At 37.7% G+C, this 17909-nt stretch overlaps 2 protein-coding genes across 5 annotated transcripts in view; both read left to right on the top strand.

Moving 5' to 3' along the window:
* Window positions 1-2617, top strand: part of LOC122833604 (testis-expressed protein 264 homolog) — a 45560-nt gene extending 42943 nt beyond the window's left edge. For both annotated transcript variants that reach the window (XM_044121320.1, XM_044121321.1), the window contains one exon: window positions 1743-2617. In XM_044121320.1, coding sequence (XP_043977255.1) covers window positions 1743-2023 — 281 coding nt within the window. In that variant the 3' untranslated portion in view covers window positions 2024-2617. The remainder of the gene's footprint in view (window positions 1-1742) is intronic.
* Window positions 2618-7932: 5315 nt separating this feature from the next.
* The window catches only part of grm2b (glutamate receptor, metabotropic 2b), a 30409-nt gene continuing 20432 nt past the window's right edge, over window positions 7933-17909 (top strand). The window contains exons 1-2 of one of the 3 annotated variants that reach the window (XM_044121278.1): window positions 7933-8362; window positions 13923-14541. In XM_044121278.1, coding sequence (XP_043977213.1) covers window positions 14035-14541 — 507 coding nt within the window. In that variant the 5' untranslated portion in view covers window positions 7933-8362; window positions 13923-14034. Of the gene's footprint in view, window positions 8363-12800; window positions 12859-13922; window positions 14542-17909 lie in introns of those variants that run through there. The other 2 variants (XM_044121276.1, XM_044121277.1) reach the window with 2 other exon arrangements.

Here is a 17909-nt window from a genome sequence, read left to right as displayed (position 1 = left end):
TGGCTCAATTACCTCTTCCTTGTGTAGATCAGTTCTCCAGAGCCTTGCTAATGACCTAATTATTCTATTCAGGTGTGGTGCAGCAGAGGCACATCTAAAGGTTGCAGGACAGCGGCCCTCGAGGACTGGAGTTTGACACCCCTGATTTACGGAGAGAGCTTGGTCTGCATTAAGACTCTGTGTATTAAGCCCGACTCTCATGATTACCCAATAAAACGCATTGTTGTTCTTATTTAAGTTATGAACCATCTGCCAATCAAATTCATCTAGAGACCAGTGCTTAAAGACACCACTAATCCTATAATGCACAAAATGCAAATTCCACCTCCCAATGAAGACATAATGCCTATTGTGTGTTTCCCACTTTAGATGGGATTTTTCTTTCTCCCCACTGACTGATTAAGTTTTGTGACTTGCTAAGGGGGCTTCCAGCCAAACCGCTGCTCTTTTTGTCCCCATTGTGCTTTTTCTTTTAATTTATTTAATTTTCTCTTTTGTCTCATCAGCCCCATGCATGAGGTAGCTGTAAATTAATCATACTGAGCTTCTGGCTAAATTATCATTTACTTTTCTTTGCCTTTTTGAATATATTTTCTTCAATAAAAATTGTACTGCACTCTTGTTCTTACTGTCATAAATTTTTTCCATCAGTCACTTTTTTATACTGATGCAGTTGGAAGTCATCAACGATTAGTTGCCTTTCAAGGTCATTTAGTAGATTGGCTTTTTTGTTTTGCACAGGTTGATGTTCTCTATCAGGATTAACCTATTTTCTCCTTTTAAAATCATGTTAGGAATGTAAACACAACACAGAATAAGTCTTTCTTCTGACATTTATTTTGGTGTTTTATTGAAGCCAGAAAACATCCACAGTAAAAGTATTTGTGAACACTTCTGATCAAAGTACACAAAGTACAAAATCTTCAGGTAATTTGACATTTTTAATGATTCAATGAATAGGTTCACAAGTTTGTAAAAGATCTACTAATGCAAAAAAAAAAAGTTTAATTTTACGAGCTCATTTGGACACGTCACCAGCACTGTTTAAAACCTGTAAGATATTTAGTTTCTTTGTGTGTCGCTGCTTAGAACTGACTGAATTTTTTTGATAGGTATATTGATCTGAAAAACAAAAGAAGAAACAGACGAAAGGTCAACAAACTGAATCGCTTGGACGTGAAAGTGGCCCTCTAAGCCTCCAAGAAATTAACTGAAAAAACTCCCACCTCAGAGTAGTTGCTTATATGATCCCATCCAATTAAAGCCTTAAGCTCGTTTAAGTTTCTAATTAGCAACACCTCACTGCCTATTTTTGGTTTTCGGCTTCAACTAACAGCACAAGGTGTTGAAGCTGCGAGTTTGTTAACAAACGGAGAAATGTGAGAGGCAGATATGTTATAGCTGCCTTGTCATTATGAAACATGCACCCATGTGGGGGAGGAAAGGTGAGAGCATTTGTTTTTTTTGTTTTATTAAATTGAGATCCAGGCAATAGGTTAACAACAAAAGGAATTGTATATCACATGAATGATTGACCTGTTTTCTATGAGATAAAGGCAAACTTGTAAGCAAGAACCCTTCTGGACTCAAATCAAAGTGCAGCTCAAATGGTTCCCGCGGTGTTTTTGCTTAAATCCCAGCGTGGAGATTTTGGGCAGTCTTTCATTCCTCGTGTGGCGTTTGTTTATGGATGTCCTCTCACCATCTGTCCTTCCCCTCCCTTTGTTTCATTGCTGCTTTAGGTGCAGACTCCAACAGCGAATACAGTTCTGGGAGCGGCATTCTGCTGTCCGACAGCAGAGAGACGTCATCGGTGGCGTCCTCAGTCCGTTCTGTGCCCGTCCGAGATCAAGGGAGTGGAGACAACAAAGGGAGAAGCTCCGGGGGAGCCCAGTTTAAAGAACCGAAGTGGGAGTGGAGTGGCGGAGTTCAGAAAGGGAGAGGACAGCATGGAGAGCCCAAAGAGGAGAGCCTGGAGGTCTCCACGGAGAAGTTGTGGGGTGTCGTTGGAGAGGAGGAGTAAAGATTCAGTGAAACCTATAAGTCGAGGAAGGAAAACAATGGCTGCTACGCTATATGTTGTTTTAAAATAACAATTTTTTAAATCAAAAATCAAAAACACCAACAGTGTTTAAAGAATTTTAATGAAAAAGATTTATAATAATTACAAAAGTTTAAGTTTTCACTGGGCTTAATGCATTTTTATTACTGTAGAGTGTTTCAGTTGTGCCTCAGATTAAAAGACAACTGGTGCTAAACTCTGCCGGTGCATTTGCAGGAAGGTACTGCACAAAGTTTCAACCCAGTAACAGGGATCCAAAGCTTTTGGGATTTTGTTTGTTTTCATTTAGTTTCACAGCTATGAAAATAGCTGTTAGGCTGTATCACTTTGAACAGGCTGTTCTTGTTTCAAAAGCATTGTTTATGGTTGTGCTCATTTCATAGTCTTTGTTAAAAAGAAAATGTAAATGTCTGGATATTTTTTCCCCTTTTTAATGTACAAAATTATTTGATATGTTTTGACAGTAGAACAATTTTTACTTGAAAAAAGCAGATACCTAAGGTTTAAGAAAGATTTTCACTCTCTAGAAAAATAAACATTTTACTTGAACATCCACTTTTAGTGTTTTGTCTTGACCACATTTCCTCCTTTCAAAACGCTGTGATGGCTGGACAATCCTATGGAATCTGTACTTTGATTTAGTTCGGATGGATTAACATGATGCCATTCGGCCGTCTTGTGATCTCGCAAATGTGGTAAAATGACAACATTTTACTTCAGATGTTGTCAATTAACCTTTTAGATTTTTACAAAGCCATAACAAAGGGATTTTTTTTGGGGGAAATTTTCCTCAAACTGTTTTGCCATCCACACATTTGTTTAAGATTTGTTGAACAATGTTTACTTCAGATTGTGTGTGATTATTGTACCTGTTCAATCAATAAATCAAGTTTATTTGTGCATCGCAGTTCAACAACCAGGCGGTTCAAAGTGCTTTACATCACAAAAACACATAAAGTCATAAAAACAACATGCAGTCGACAACTGAGAAATATTGGTTGATGCTCCATTTAAACAGGTGGGTTTTTATTTGAGATTCAAAGGCACTCAGTGTTTCAGCTGTTTTGCAGGCTTCTGTAAGTTTGTTCCAGATTTGTGGTGCATAGAAGCTGAATGCTGCTTCTCCTCGTTTGGTTCTGATTCTGGGGATGCAGAGCAGAACCAGAAGATCTGAGAGGTCTGGCAGGTTGATACAACAGCAGCAAATCTTTCCAGATGTATTGTGGTGCTAAACCGTTCACTGATTTATAAACTAACATTATTTTAAAATTTATCCTCTGAGCTACAGGGAGCCAGTGTAAGGATTGTAGAACTGGGGCGATGTGCTCTGTCTTCTTAGGTGACTTGTGTTATGCTTGCAAACAACTACCCTTATTTATTAGTCCATCCAGAGAAGAATATGCTAATTTGTTATTTAATAAACGGTCTTTTATGTTGCATTTTAGCTTAACGGTTTATATATTTTTAGAATTAATGCTTTTGTAATAGACTCAGAAAAGAAGTTAATTTTAAGCTAATAATTAATCCTTCAAGCTTAATGACTCTTTGTCTTCTGGTGTCACTGAATATTTGTATTCAGTGACAATCCCTTTTTTTTTTTCTGATGCTGATTTTCTTCTGCTCGCTGTTGAAGATTTGTTTGTGTGACACCTGTTTCATTTGATCTGAATCAATATTCAGCAACATTCTTCCTGCGAAAAACCTCCTCCAATTGTGAAACCGAGAACGTGATCACAGTCAGTGTGCATCTGAGACAAGTGGGCGAATCATTAATGTATTCAAATCCCCGTAAGTGGAAGCAAAGTTCTGAAGCAAATCCATGAAATCACTTCAAATCAGGCAGGGTATATTTTATTTTTAATCTGATGAAGGCATCATACTAAGATATAATATTTGTATTCTTTCCCCTCATTGTTAGCAATCATGGATTTTGTGTGTTAAACCAACAGAATGTTGCAAATAACAGGAACGAGGAAGCAAATTGATATTTAGTTTACAAATAAGCATGCAAAAAGCATGCTATATCCCTAAATAAAATCCATTCCAATTACCTTCAGAAGTCAAACTAATTAGTAAATGGAGTTCATTTGTGTTAAATCTGATCTCAATATAAATCCAGTTGTTCTGTGAAGACCTCATATATATACATTGAGACTAGCTTCTTAAAATTGTGAGCTCAATACAATTCAAGACTCTTCTGAAAAGATTGATGGCTTTCACTGTCATCAATGTGTGGTGGAGGTCAACCACTTTCTCTTGACATGACTAACGATTTTGTTTTTCTTCGGGTTTTACAATCAGAAACCCAAAAACTCTACAAGTTCGTTAAGCCTTTAAGGTAAAAACAAACAATGCATCAGATGACCTGTAGCTCACAATCTGAGAACCAGCTTGGTTGAAAACAGGTTGTAATAACTTTGGAATATCAAGTAAGATACTGGTAGAATCTTCTGCAAGACAAAATTTGCATATTCAAGCCTCATCTGTCAGTTTGATATCCGAGGAAAAAAGTAGCCTTCATGGAAATTTTGAACTGCCTAACAATTAATTAAGCTGATTTCTTTTGCTGACAAGCATGCCATTTTTATATTTTTTGTTTGTTTGTTCGTTTTTGTTTTTTTCACAGAACAAGGAAGCAGATAAAAACACAAAAGCACAAACAAACTGAGCCAGACTCACAGAGCTTCAGAGATCCATCAATCTACTATAAACTGGGCTTTGATTGTTAATTACCAAAGTGATGAGCTTTTACTCATCACATAATCCACAAATAAGAAGATCTATTGGATGTGTTTACATTTTTAATCTAAATGGTGATTACTCCAAAGATGTAGTCAAGATCCCTCAGGAGAAACTTAAATGTGATAGATGAGTTTGGGAGTAAACACTGAGTTGCTTTATCTGTGTAATTATAAAATCCTCTACAAAACGGATTACACTTTATTTTTTGTCAAGTATACTCCAGGTTCTAACTATACATTTTGTGCACACAAGCTAGAAATTCTGTATTTGCAAAATTGCACATACTCTCTTTCTGGGTCAATGATAATTTGATGATTTGTGTTTTTTTTTTGTTTTTTTTGGGGGGGAGGGGTTGCCCTAATTTACTTTGACACTTAATAATAGGCTAGAGAGATTAACTTTTGTGTAAAGTAACTCGTGATACCAAGGCAACAAGATGAGGGAAATAAGGTTAATATCTTGTGCTTAAACAGGAGAAGGAAGTTAAACATTCAAGTTATGAACAGCAATTATATACAACCTGTGCAGATAAGATGTAGTGTATTCTTGTAAATGAGGCTGCCTTTGCAGAAGTTGTTATAATTTTATGACAAAAAGGCATCAGTCAGAAAACGTGTGGCTTTTGTTTTTAGTGTCAAATAGAACTCAAAGTCATAATGTTAATTGGTTCAATACAACAAAAACTGATAAAAACACAGCTCTGTTCAAAATTTTAAATCATCCCTAATTGTTTTATTGAGTCCACACCACCATACTTATTTGTCTTTTGAGGCAATCTTGATCAGTTTTTCTTTAAGCCTTCTTTTGACTTTGGCAGGTTTACTTAGAAAGCAATAACAAAAAAAACAACAACAATGGTTTACAATCAAAGGCAGAAGGTATAAACATCTCAAGACTTCATCATTCAGTCGGTGGTTTACCTTTTCCATTTTTTTTTTATCTAATAACCTTTAGAATTTAACATTTAACTAATTTCCCTGGGCAAGTAAACAATCAAACACTGGCTATGTCTTTTAGGCCATTTCTAATTAAAATAATGTCTACTCTAGAAACAGCTGTCACATTAATGATCAGTTAAATAATAATAATATTTATTTACGTTTATTTAGTTTTACGTGTTAGTGAAAATTATGACATTGATACAAATTAGTCAACTTCATTAGGGTACAAACAATAAAATCTACTTGCTTTCCAGGTCTATAAAGTTTCCATGACCAAATCGAGACAGAGAGGGAATTAATTGTAGGTTGTGGCCTAATTGTTCAGTTGCTGTCAACGCAGAAAAAGCAGCAGGGAGACGGATGCGCGCTGACCGCTGGCTTGAAGCACTTTCCTCCTCTGCCCAGTAATTTTGCCTGACATTAATTGGCATGTTCCTATCTAAACTCTGCGTGCCACCCACATGCCCTCAACCATTGCAATGTAAACCACATTTCCTCTTCTTTCTTTCTTTTTTTTTTTTTTCTCTCCAGGAGAAAATTGGCCCTTTTGTGTTGGCTGGGGGAAATTATGCAACAAGCAGCAGCAGCAGCAGCAGCAGCTCGTCAGTTTTAATTGCTACTGTACTCAGGAAAAAGGTTCTTCCTTTTTCCAGTGAAACACTGGGATGTGCTTTTTCAGTCTGTGTGGGGGAGAAAAGGGATGCATGAAACTGCAATGATGCTAAATTCACACAAAAATAAGTTTCCGTTTCTTGCTGAATGTTTCCAGCTTAAACTAAAGTCAAATAGGTGATTGCCATGGTAATTTAGACACAGAATGCTGCAAATGATTCCCTCTTTCTCCACGCTACACTGATTATGCAGCAGGAATGTAGTTGATGTAATATTGTTATGGTTCAGGAAAAATGTTTTGGCTCAGTCAGAATGTGATTTACTGGCACTTCCGGTTAAACCTATCGCTCCCCACTGACGGCTGGTTCATATCGGTCATCTATGGCAGTTTGCGAAAAGCACAAGTTGTTTTGTGGCTAACTAGCGAACCAAAAATAAAACCGAGCGTGTTTTGCAGTAGTACTTAAGAAAAGAAAAAAGAAAAAAAAAAGTGGAATACAAAAGCTTTGAGAAAATTGTGGAGATAATAGCAAATCTGCGTTTGGTTTAGCCTTGAATGAGAATAAATGTGTATCTTAATTTATTCATAGCTAATCTAGGATTTCCTTTTTAAAATACATTTAGTCAAAAATCTTGGATTATTTCTTATTTTTTATTTTATTACTCACAATACATATAATATTTTATTTTAGTCATTTATCAAGGTGATACGGTTCAAAAATGTGCTCCTATTTTGTTGGCATATTTCAAATAAATCTGTAGAAATGTGGTTTATGTATGTCGACCATCAATTCTAAGGTGTTTCAGTGCATTGCATTAGCTTGAATCTAAACCAAATTTCAGTTTAAACATTTGGTAGCAATAGCCTACTGTAGTAGTAAAATTTGCCCCACAGTCATTTAGAAAGAACCAATAAAATGAGCAGCTTTATAGCGCAGAGATTATCGTGGAGAAAAGAGGCACTTTTGTAAAAGTACCTTGGAGCCATTTGTTGTAAATTGGCGCTGTATAAATGAACTGAATTAAAGTGAATTAAAAAGATAAAGCAGAACAAGGACAGCAGAGCATTTTCTCCCCGGTAAGCATGTGTGCCACGGGGCGTATTTTCCTCTTCTTTTCGTAGTGAAAAACAAACTATGCACAGTGCCTCTCAAGTTTATGAAGTGCTTCGCCACTCACCTCAAGAGCGATTCAGTTTTAGTGAGATGGAGGTGAATGAGGACCTGGCCAGCCTTCGCGGAGCAGTTGAGAAAAATGAAAGGAAGAAAAACAGATTCCCTTTTCTAAAATTAGCTGAACCGAGGAAAGATCTCGTGTAATTTCTTTATGGGTGTTTTTTCTCCTCACATTTGTCACACACCTTGACATATTTCGGTTGGGGGAAACAGGTGGTTAAAGTATGTGAAAAGACACATGAGAAGATAGGAGCTTGATTTTAAGGTGTTTTTTATTGTTCTTGTCTTCTCAGCGTCCCCCACTGTAAAGCAGGCTCATTATTCTCGAATCTAGGAACAATTGGGGTGGCCAGGAGAGATCGGCGCGTCATTATTTCTGTGGAGGCACAGCGAAAGGTTGCATCCAATTGATTTTCAGCAGCATTTTTCAGCAGCTCCTTAACTTCCCAAGTCCAACCTTGTTGCTGTTTCGTTTAGAGTCCCTCTGCGGTCGGACAGGTGGGATCCCGGTTGTTTTGGAGGCGTCGTGAGCGGTGCTTTTTTCCCCTCCTCCTCCTCCCCCTGCTCCTCCTTCTTCTTTTCTACTCTGAGAGAGGTTCGATTGTTCGGCTGGGGTGGCAGAAGTTCTAGGATCGTCAGGAGGAGTTCACCAGTGAGAACAGCACTTCAGCACCAAGGACAGATCCTTTGCAGCTGGTTGACAAACATGCTCAGAGTGAGCAACATCTGGACTCGGCTCTTTCTCACGAAGCTCGACGCGCGTTTTGTGTAGATCACCGATGCCCGGCTGGTGCAGAGGAGACATCCAGAGATATACTTCTTCAAAAAGGGTAAGAAACTATGAAATTCTCTGGACTTACATTGTGGTTCGGGTATTAGACAAGTTGTTTTTTGTTGTTGTTTTTTTATCTTCTTGTTACGGAGTTTTCAAGCCAAATCTGTCACAATTTCTTATTAGATACCAGAACTTTACCTTACTTTATCCAAATATGTCACAGCAGATACAATAAAGCACCAGTTCTAAACATTAGGTTGTAATATATCACTCTATTTGGTTGAGGATGCAAATAGGAAAGGGAGAAAAACACAGTTACACAATTGTGTCCTTAGTAGTGAAGGCAATATTTTCTCTCTGTTATGATTCTCGTTATAATATTCTTTGCTCATTATTAAAGCATTTTAATAGAGTAGAACACAAATTCAAGAATGTTTTCCTTTTTCAAATATCTGCACAATTAATATGTTCATAAAATAAACAAGTCAACCTGTTGTCTCTCAGTCTGTCTGTGTTAATCTAATTTCCCCCCATTAAACATCCAGGTGGGATTATTATTATTTTCTTTACTCAATGAAATGTGGTTTCTAGGAATTTAACGGGCTGACAGCCCAGATTTCCCCCCCCAGTGTGCGTTTGGATCAAATTATGCATCTGAGCCATGTTCAAATCATCTGGCTCCTGGTCAACCACAGTTGCATCCTAATTCCTACAGCTGACAAGTCCAGGTGGAGGGATAAACTGAGTCCCTGCTGGAGATTGTATAATGACGGAAATCATGCAAATGGAGTGATGAAAGATGCAGTTTTTTTCATTACCCCCCCATTTTTTAAATGAGGGTTTGTTTTACTCGTAAATAAGTATATATTGCCTTTTAAGATATGTAAAAAGGATACGCTTTTATCCCCCCCAATCTGTTTTAGTGTATTTGGGTTATTCCTGTTATTATAGCTTCAAACATGAGTCTGAAGGATGCATGTGCAGTGAAGTAGGCTCTGAATTAAATGTCACGTCATTTACGCTGAAGCGTTTAATAAAAGTGAAAACAGACGTAACGCACTCTCAGATAATTTGACATTTAGACCAGATCAATTAAGATAACAGTGTGATTCATTTGCATTCTTTCAATTAAAGACGAAAACAAATTGTGTTCTCACATTCATCGTCTGCCATCGTCTACTTTTCCCAAGCATTGCATTTCATGATATAAATATCCTGCACATCCCAGTCACCTATCATCTCTGACTCCCTTCTTTGAGTCAAATCTTGCACATTAGCTGTTTCTGCTCAAAAAGAGAGGACAATGGCTTCATGAAGAAACTCCTCTCTGTGCCAGGGCTGCAGCTGAGATGCATTAGCTGATGGTTCAAAGCTGAGAAAAAGCTTTGCTGCCTTTTTTTTCTATTTTTCTTTTTGAACTCTCCTTTCAGAGGGAATATTGAGCGCAGACAGCTGGAGAGCACAGTGACTCCATTGGCTGCTGGGTGTGAGTGTGTGACAGCCGTTTCAAGATAGTTTTTAATGATGTTATCGAGACACTGCTCTGGTGTCGGAGGCAGAGATTTGGTTTATTGCTGGCGTAAGTGAGCTATTGACACGCCTCTCATTTAGTTTGCGTTTCAAGTAATTAGAGACAACCATGTGTTTGATGGCTGTAAATAAAGTGCTCTAGTATTTATTTGCAGTTTAAGAAGTTCTCCTGGATGTCCAACCTTGGCCTGGTTTGCATAGGTCAGCCTAATTGGCTGCTCCTTATTGGACCATTAATTCACACTGTGACCCAGTCTTCCCAGCCATCTGCTCCAGCAGAAAACATAGAGGAGCAATTAGACTTCTAACATTGAACTGCTCAAGTTATTTTCTCACCTCGACTTCTAATAATAGGGCACGGAAATGCCATCCACCTGTTCTTGCTGTTCAGAGCACAAAGCAGCAGCAGATCCAAGACTAGTTTGACATCACAAGCCCCGTACATTTTCTAGTGTAATCCTCTTTGAGGGGCAGAGGAGTTGTGAAACCTACCAGAGCGTCGTAAGGTTTCCCACCCACAACCCTGATGTAATATTTATCTGGGAAGATATTCCGGTTTTCTTTACACTTTTCCCCCTCTCCTTTTCCACATTTCCTCAGTTGTTTGATAGTTGCACATCTTCTAAGCTGTCACAAGACATTGTTCAGAGTGTAAGCATTCTAATTGACGTATAAGACCATATGGGCTTATCCGTGTGTAGCTGCAGAAACGGGTGTTTTTGTAGCCTGCCTCTGCATCACACCTCCCACCAACTGTGACGGTTTTCTGCATCTGTGACCACAGGAAACAGGGCACATTCAGGGTAAATAAAGTCACAAGAACAGAGCTGATCATTTCAGCTACAGACGTACTAATCAGGAAGCAGTAGCAAAACCTTTGCATTCATTGTAAAGAGAGTGGCAAAGCTTTGGATTGGATACCCGTCTTATTTTCTTTTTCTGCTCAAAGGGAGAGGACAAAGGCATGATGACAAAACTCCTTTCTGTGCCAGGGCTGGACAGAAAGGAGTTAACTTTGAAAGCATTACAGCTGACATCTGCTTTGATCAATACGTTGACTCAAATACCTCAAAAATTTCAATTACAATTTCTCCTTGACCCAGACAACACATCCGCTCCTTTCTTCAGTCCAAAACTACAAGCCACAGATTAGCATACGTGTCTCACTACCCACCTTCCCCCTGCAGTCCCACCCTTATTTTTTTACTCATCATGTTTCTATGGCAACCACAGCCGTTGAGGTGAACCGCCGTCTATGTGTTATCTCAGTTGTAAAGCTTGGAAAAATATACTCTGTAGTGCCTTAACTATCTATAAATGTTTGATATGGTCACTCTAAGGGTATCTCATTTTTTCTCAGTGTGATTAAAAATAAACACTGGTTTCAGTTTCACTTTGGAAAGTAAACTCAAAAGATTAAAAGGATTTCAGTCTGTCAACAAAAACAACTTCTGGCCTTAGTCTCCTCATCAAATTTTGATCTCAACAAGCCAAATAAGGTACTATAGTTAAGACGGAAACCAATAAAATAGGTAGCAACCACTAAAAGAGAAAGTTTATATATGAAGGGTTGGCCTGCAAGCTTTGGTTTGCTTCTTTAAGGAGTGCTGTAACTGAACAAAAGTGTGGCTGAAATGCTGAACTAGGAGACTTGCAAAAAATGATAAAGTGGTACACCAACTTAGAGTAGTATATAATTAAAAGTAGGAGACAAAAATGATGAAAAATGTTGCATGGTGGTCAGTTTTTCCAATTAAAGTGTGGCATATTCAGCACCACTCCATACGTTTTCAAATCACTTTGTGCTGCAATCACAGCTGAAAGTCTCTCGATATTTTGGTACCAGCTTTGCACAACTTGAGACATGAATGCATCTTCTTTTCAAAGGAGTTCAGTAAGATTGGATGGAGAGTGTCTGTGAAGAACAATTTTCAAATCCTGCCACAGAGTCGTGGTTATGTTTAGGTCTGGACTTTAGCCATTTTTAGACATAAATTTAAACCATTCCAGATTTTCTCCTATAATTGTGCTGTATTTTGCTCAGTACAATTACTGCTGAAGGCGCCTGACAGCATGATGCTGCCTCAACCATGTTTGTCTGGCTCGTGACAAACTTTAAGCAAGCTTTGTAATAGGTTTCTTTAAATATTTCCTTTCCTTCTTTCCACTTTGCCAGAAAGACCAGATTTTTGAATCGCACAACTATTTATGTCCCTATAAAGTTTTTCTGCCTATCATTTGATTTTAAATATCAGTCGATACGGAGTCCTGATCAGATACTTAAAAAAATATATTTAAAAAAGGGAAGACGTTTCTAGATGGTGGTCTAATTTGCATTGAGCATGTGTGATATGAGCAGTATAGAAATGAATATCAATACTGGCAAGGCAAAAGTGATTAAAATACTTGAAACATTCAGAACTACAAATAAACTTTATAAAATAATTTAAATATAATAATGTAAATACTTTATCTGAACCTACACTAAATAAATAATTTTTGCATAATATATTAACCAAAATACAGTTATTAGAATTACATACAGTGAAGAAAGTTAATTAGTGACAGAGGTTGTGTGAATCAAATGCAGGGATTTATTTTGGTGCGACAAACTGTATTTCCATTATATTCAATGTAATCCAGAGCGGGATCATTGGCAGCTTTGATTCCAATGAGATGGAGCGGGTCTCCTCTCTGCTCTACCACACGCTGCCTCACGAGGAGACTGACTTTATGCCAGTACTTTTGAGGTACTCATGGCAGTTATCGGTGCTTTCCCCTTTTGTCGACAAAGTCTCCAATAAATCTGAGAAAACTGCTAAATTTGTACTAGTCGCTTTAAAAAACAACAAATTCGGGGTCTGGAAAGTTGCTAAATAAAGCGACAGTGTCGCTAAATTAGCAACAGTACTCCCCTTTCAAGCTGATGTCGTATTCTGCTTCACTTTACGGCCGTCACTGCTGCAAAGTGTCGTGCATGTGTTGTTTTGAGGCAGTCTGACCCTGTACCGCCACATAACGGTAGATACTAACTGTTATTATTACCATTTGTGTTTAGAATAAATATACATATATATCCGATCATTGATCGGGATGTATCACCCGATTCCGATCGAGTCTGAAACCACGTGATCGGACCTGATTTTTCGATCACGTGATCGGATCGGTACATCCCTATTTAGCGTCACATGATATGAACAATCTCCATCACCTTAACATTTACAGTGATATTCAATGAATTAGAATATGGGTCTCGACGAGGCTTGTTTACATAATGTTAAATTATGTAAACAATTAGTAAAATAGATTAACTTTTCATAAATATTGTAGTTTATTGAACGTAATTTTTGGACAGCCAGAATGATGCTGGTTCAGAGGTAAGCTCTCGCACGCTTTAAGCTACATCTTTTATCGAGGCAGGGAAGAGTAAAATGACTCCGTGGAAATAAATAACATCTGAGAGAGTGTTATCCATACATAGAGACAGTTGAAGTTTGGAAAGATCCTTACTGAAAAGACAAACATACAAATTTGTCTGCACAAAAACTGTTGATGTGCAAACAGTAACATTTTTTGTTAAAATGCTCATTTGACAGAGGGATTCTTATTTTTTTAAGCCAACTTTAATTTTGGTTCAATCAAATACACCATGGTGCATTTTTAAATGAATTAAAAAATAAATTAAGTTAATTTCCTAATTTATTGAGAATCAATAAGAAAATTGAAAAGGAATCAAATTGATTAGTCATATCAATAATGAATCGCTAAATCCTTATCAATTCCCAGAGTCTCTGCTGGGGCTTCTTGTGATCAGTGTTTATGTGTGAGGACCATCTCAGGTACCGAGATGAAGTGGTTCCAAAGAACTGGCAGTGATCAACAGTAAACACAGTGTTTAAAGATGGTGAGGGAGTAGAATGTGAGGATCAGCATCACCTCCATATTCTTAAGCGGGCTGATCTCCAGCTGGTTCTCATGTACTATTAAATTATGTATTACAAAAAAACTTCATCAAGGTTTTTCTGTTCATATAAAAAAGCTAATCTGTAAATTTTTTTGTGATTGCTTCTCCCTCATACTTTCAGAAAACACCAGAAATGCTGTGCTCGGAAGATTTAACAGTAGTCTGCCTTCAGTCCTCGTGAACATTCACCAATCTCTTCTTTGACCAGCTCAACCCTGCAACCTGATCCTACCATGCTGCATGCAGTGCTCTGCACCAACTGGAAGGTTAGTTTTGCCCTTCATTGGCCTTTTCACATGTTCCTGCTGGAGGTTCTGATACCTGGGGCCCTGCCAATCATCAGAGTACCGCATTCAACTAAACGTGAGCTCCTCATAGAAGGGGACCTTGTGATTGGGGGCTTGTTCCCTGTGCATGAGAAAGGTGAAGGTACAGAGGACTGTGGGAAAATCAACAAGGAGCGAGGCATGCAGAGACTGGAAGCCATGCTTTTTGCCCTTGATGAAATTAACTCCAATGATCGCATCCTTCCCGGGCTCCGGCTGGGCACCCACATCCTGGACACCTGCTCCAAAGACACCTACGGTTTGGAGCAATCCTTGGATTTTGTCAGGTCGTCCCTCGATAAGGTGCATGATCATGGCTTCATCTGCCCTGATGGCTCCAGACCCGTCAATAATAACGTTCCACTGGCTATTTCTGGAGTTATTGGAGGATCCTATAGTGACGTTTCAATTCAAGTAAGTGGAGAAATTGATTTACTTCACATTTGCAAGTAAATGTAAAGAAAAAGAAAGAAAATTGTAGCAGGTATCACAGACCAGCAGTTAAATTATAAGAAAACCCCAAAAGGCTTTTGAATGTTTGTTGAAATGCAAACAAATAGCATTTTATTATTTCTAACCTTCAGGTGCTTTAGATGCTGACCTAAACTATGTGTGAACAGTCTCATGTAAAATATTTTTAATATTTTTATTTAAAACAAGAAAAATCACCAGAAAATAGCAATTGAAGCTAAATTAATCTTTTTTGAACAATATATGTATCCAATTACTAAACCCAGCAGCTGTTCATTGGCCATTTAGGCTTTTCAGTAAATTATTCAGCCTGATAGTCAGTTTTCAGGTCAATCATTGAACCTGTATATGAGCATAATAAGGAGATCCTTTGATTTAATTTTTGGATATTTACACAGATTCTGTTAAGAGGTATTTGGAAATACAACTGATGGAAAAAGAACAAGATAAAAAAACACACTTTTTTATAAAGACTCTAGATTGTTGAAACAGTTTGGAGAAAAATGTGCTGATGAGCTCTGCAGCAAGAATGCTTTTAAACAAAACTAAAAGTTAAACTAGATATGAAACCTCAGTAAATGTCCATCAAAAGTAAAATGAAAAGTTGTTGTTTGTATGCCTCATTGTTTGAAGCTTATACTATATGTAAAACAAGAGCCTGTTGATGTAAGACACGTGTACAGGAAGAAGCCATTACTGCTCAGAATTGGCTAAATAAGACATGCAAGACTCGTCAAAAATGTAAGTAGGTTCATTTATATGACTCCACATTAAATCAGAGAGTTTTCAAAATTAAAGTTAAATATTTAACATTGCCTGAGTGAATAACATGCTTTCATTATAATCTTTATTCTTCCTATAGCCAAACAGACCTACAAATAACAACTAAATACACCAGTAGAGAAAGTCTGTCAAATGCCAACAAAGAAAAAAATGTTGGTTGATTGGTAGCCCTGCTCCCAGACAGTTAGACAGTCATCGATCGCAAAATATTCTCAGCAGTATAATTAAAAATACTCCTTTATTTGTTGTCTATTGTAATTGGTCAAGTTAGATTTGAGCCCCTTTGGGTAAGAGATGAATTTTCTCAACACTTTCTATAATTTGCATGTGAATACCTTCAATATAATGATGTGATACATTCTGCTCTAATTATTCTCAGTGCAAATCATGTCCCAGTAAACAGATACTTAAAGTTGCTACACTGTTGTTTTGGAGTTTGTATAATTAAATTCAGCAGAAATGTCAGTCTAGAATGTCAGGCTCTTTGAAATACATTTTCCAAACTAAAACTTTTAGTCTCTAATATCACACACCTTGTTCATTAAATCCTTCTTGTTAATACATAGTTTCACATCTTCACAGTCCCTCAAATTTAGATACTTGCATTTTTTTTTACTAACTTTTCTCTTGAGTTTAAAGAGTTTCTGTAAATCTATTCTTTTTGTGTCAATCTGCCACCAGTGCTTGAAGCATCAACATTCACAAAATTACTGTGGCAGTGATTTAATTTCTGAATTGCATCCTGACCTTTCCCACACACATACATTAAAAGTAGCCAGAGGGTAAGTGTCTGAACATAATTAATGATTTTTTTTCACTTTCCTTAGGTACAATAACTACTACAGTGCACAAGGTGTTAGTTATAGTGAATAGAAATGATATGGTTACACTTTCTTTTAACTCCAGATCATAGCATTTCTTTATTATACAAAAAGCAGTTGGGTTGCACAGGCTAGCCTCGCAGTGGTTAGTGTTATTTTCTCGCAGCTGAAAGGTTTCTGTTGGCTGTTACTAGATAAATGAAGAGTCTAGGCTTCCGGTTTCTACGTGCCAGATTAACTGATGATTTTAAAGCCTGGAGGTTGTAAGGAGTGCAAATGGTTAGCTGTCTCAGCACAGAAATTTCAGATAAACCCAATGTTGACTCCCTCAGCTTATTTTTTATTAAACATCTCATTGTAGTTGTTTTCAAATCGAGTTTTTGTATTGCCAAATCAGTTTCTTTATTCTTTAGATTTAGAGACTAACTTATAAACTAACTGTTAGGGCCTGTAGTTAAACAGTGATGAAAATATAATATCTGGTTTTTTATTTGTCTGTTAAATGCATATCAAGGAAAGTGCAAATGTAATAACTATACCAAATTGCGGATATGAGCTCAGATAAGTGACCATTAAATGATTATTGTGAAATTAACACAAAGACATCAAACAGTCCTCAGAATATTGGTTTTGAGCACCCATCTCTTGCTTACAGACTCCACTCGCAGCGGTGCTTGGCTCGGCTAGTACACACTGCCTTCAGCATCCCTGCTGGTTTCTGCAGAGCTAATGAAGCAAACCTTCTATAGCTCTGTGACTATCATATAATCCTCATCTCATGCTTGTGTGTGTGTGTCTACACAGGGAGCTGCTGCACTCCAGTTAACTTTAAAAATATGTTCCTGGTCCCCATACCAGCACATCTATTATTAATCTAATGAGAGAGGTCATGAGTATTCAGCTGCTTATGGTTGATACGGGTGGGTTACTTTAATGCTTAAAACAGGCTGAGGCTGTTGATTACTAAATCTGTTACACAACACATATCCTTCTACATTTTGACTAGTTCACATCTGGACTAATATTGGATTTTTTATTTTTTAATTTTGTTGCCCCTTGGCCTGAACCTGTGAGCAGTCGGGAATAGTTTAAAAGGTACTATTCATTGTTCATTCGGTCTGTTGGTTGCCCAGATCAGCTGAGGACCTGTGAAGGGTGTGCCTCGCCTCTCACCCAATGACCAGTGATTGGTCACTAGGCACCTCTATGACCTGTGAAAAGAAGCAGGACTAGACAGTGGACTGACAAATGAAATGTTTCGTAAATGTAAAGACAGTTGGCTGCTATTCTCTCTGTTTTATTGTCTGTTGGGAGTAGTTGTCTTGCAGTCAGAAAGTTGTGGTTCAGTACCAGCTTCTTCTCCTGCCACATGTCAGTGTGGATTCGGCAAAGCCACTTAACCACACATTGCCTGCTGATCTGCTTATTGTTATATGAATATGTGCATGTTTGGCCGCTATCAGCTTAAGGTCCGCTCCTCTCACACACCCTCCTGCATCAAACTACTTCAGACCAGTACCTAGTTGACCCAACTGGGAGTTGAGACCAAATCTAACAAAAAACTAAAACAAAAACAACAAATATATATATATGTAGGAGTATAATGTGTCACCAGATTTATTTAGTACATGCATTTTGTTTTATGTTTATGTGTCAGTAGCGTGGTATAGTGGTGTTTTTATGTAAAGTAACCATACTGTGAGAATC

The sequence above is a fragment of the Gambusia affinis genome, linkage group LG07 (assembly GCF_019740435.1).
Source record: "Gambusia affinis linkage group LG07, SWU_Gaff_1.0, whole genome shotgun sequence".
NCBI classification, from domain to species: Eukaryota; Metazoa; Chordata; class Actinopteri; order Cyprinodontiformes; family Poeciliidae; genus Gambusia; species Gambusia affinis.
This window is presented reverse-complemented; position numbering and strand designations above follow the sequence as displayed.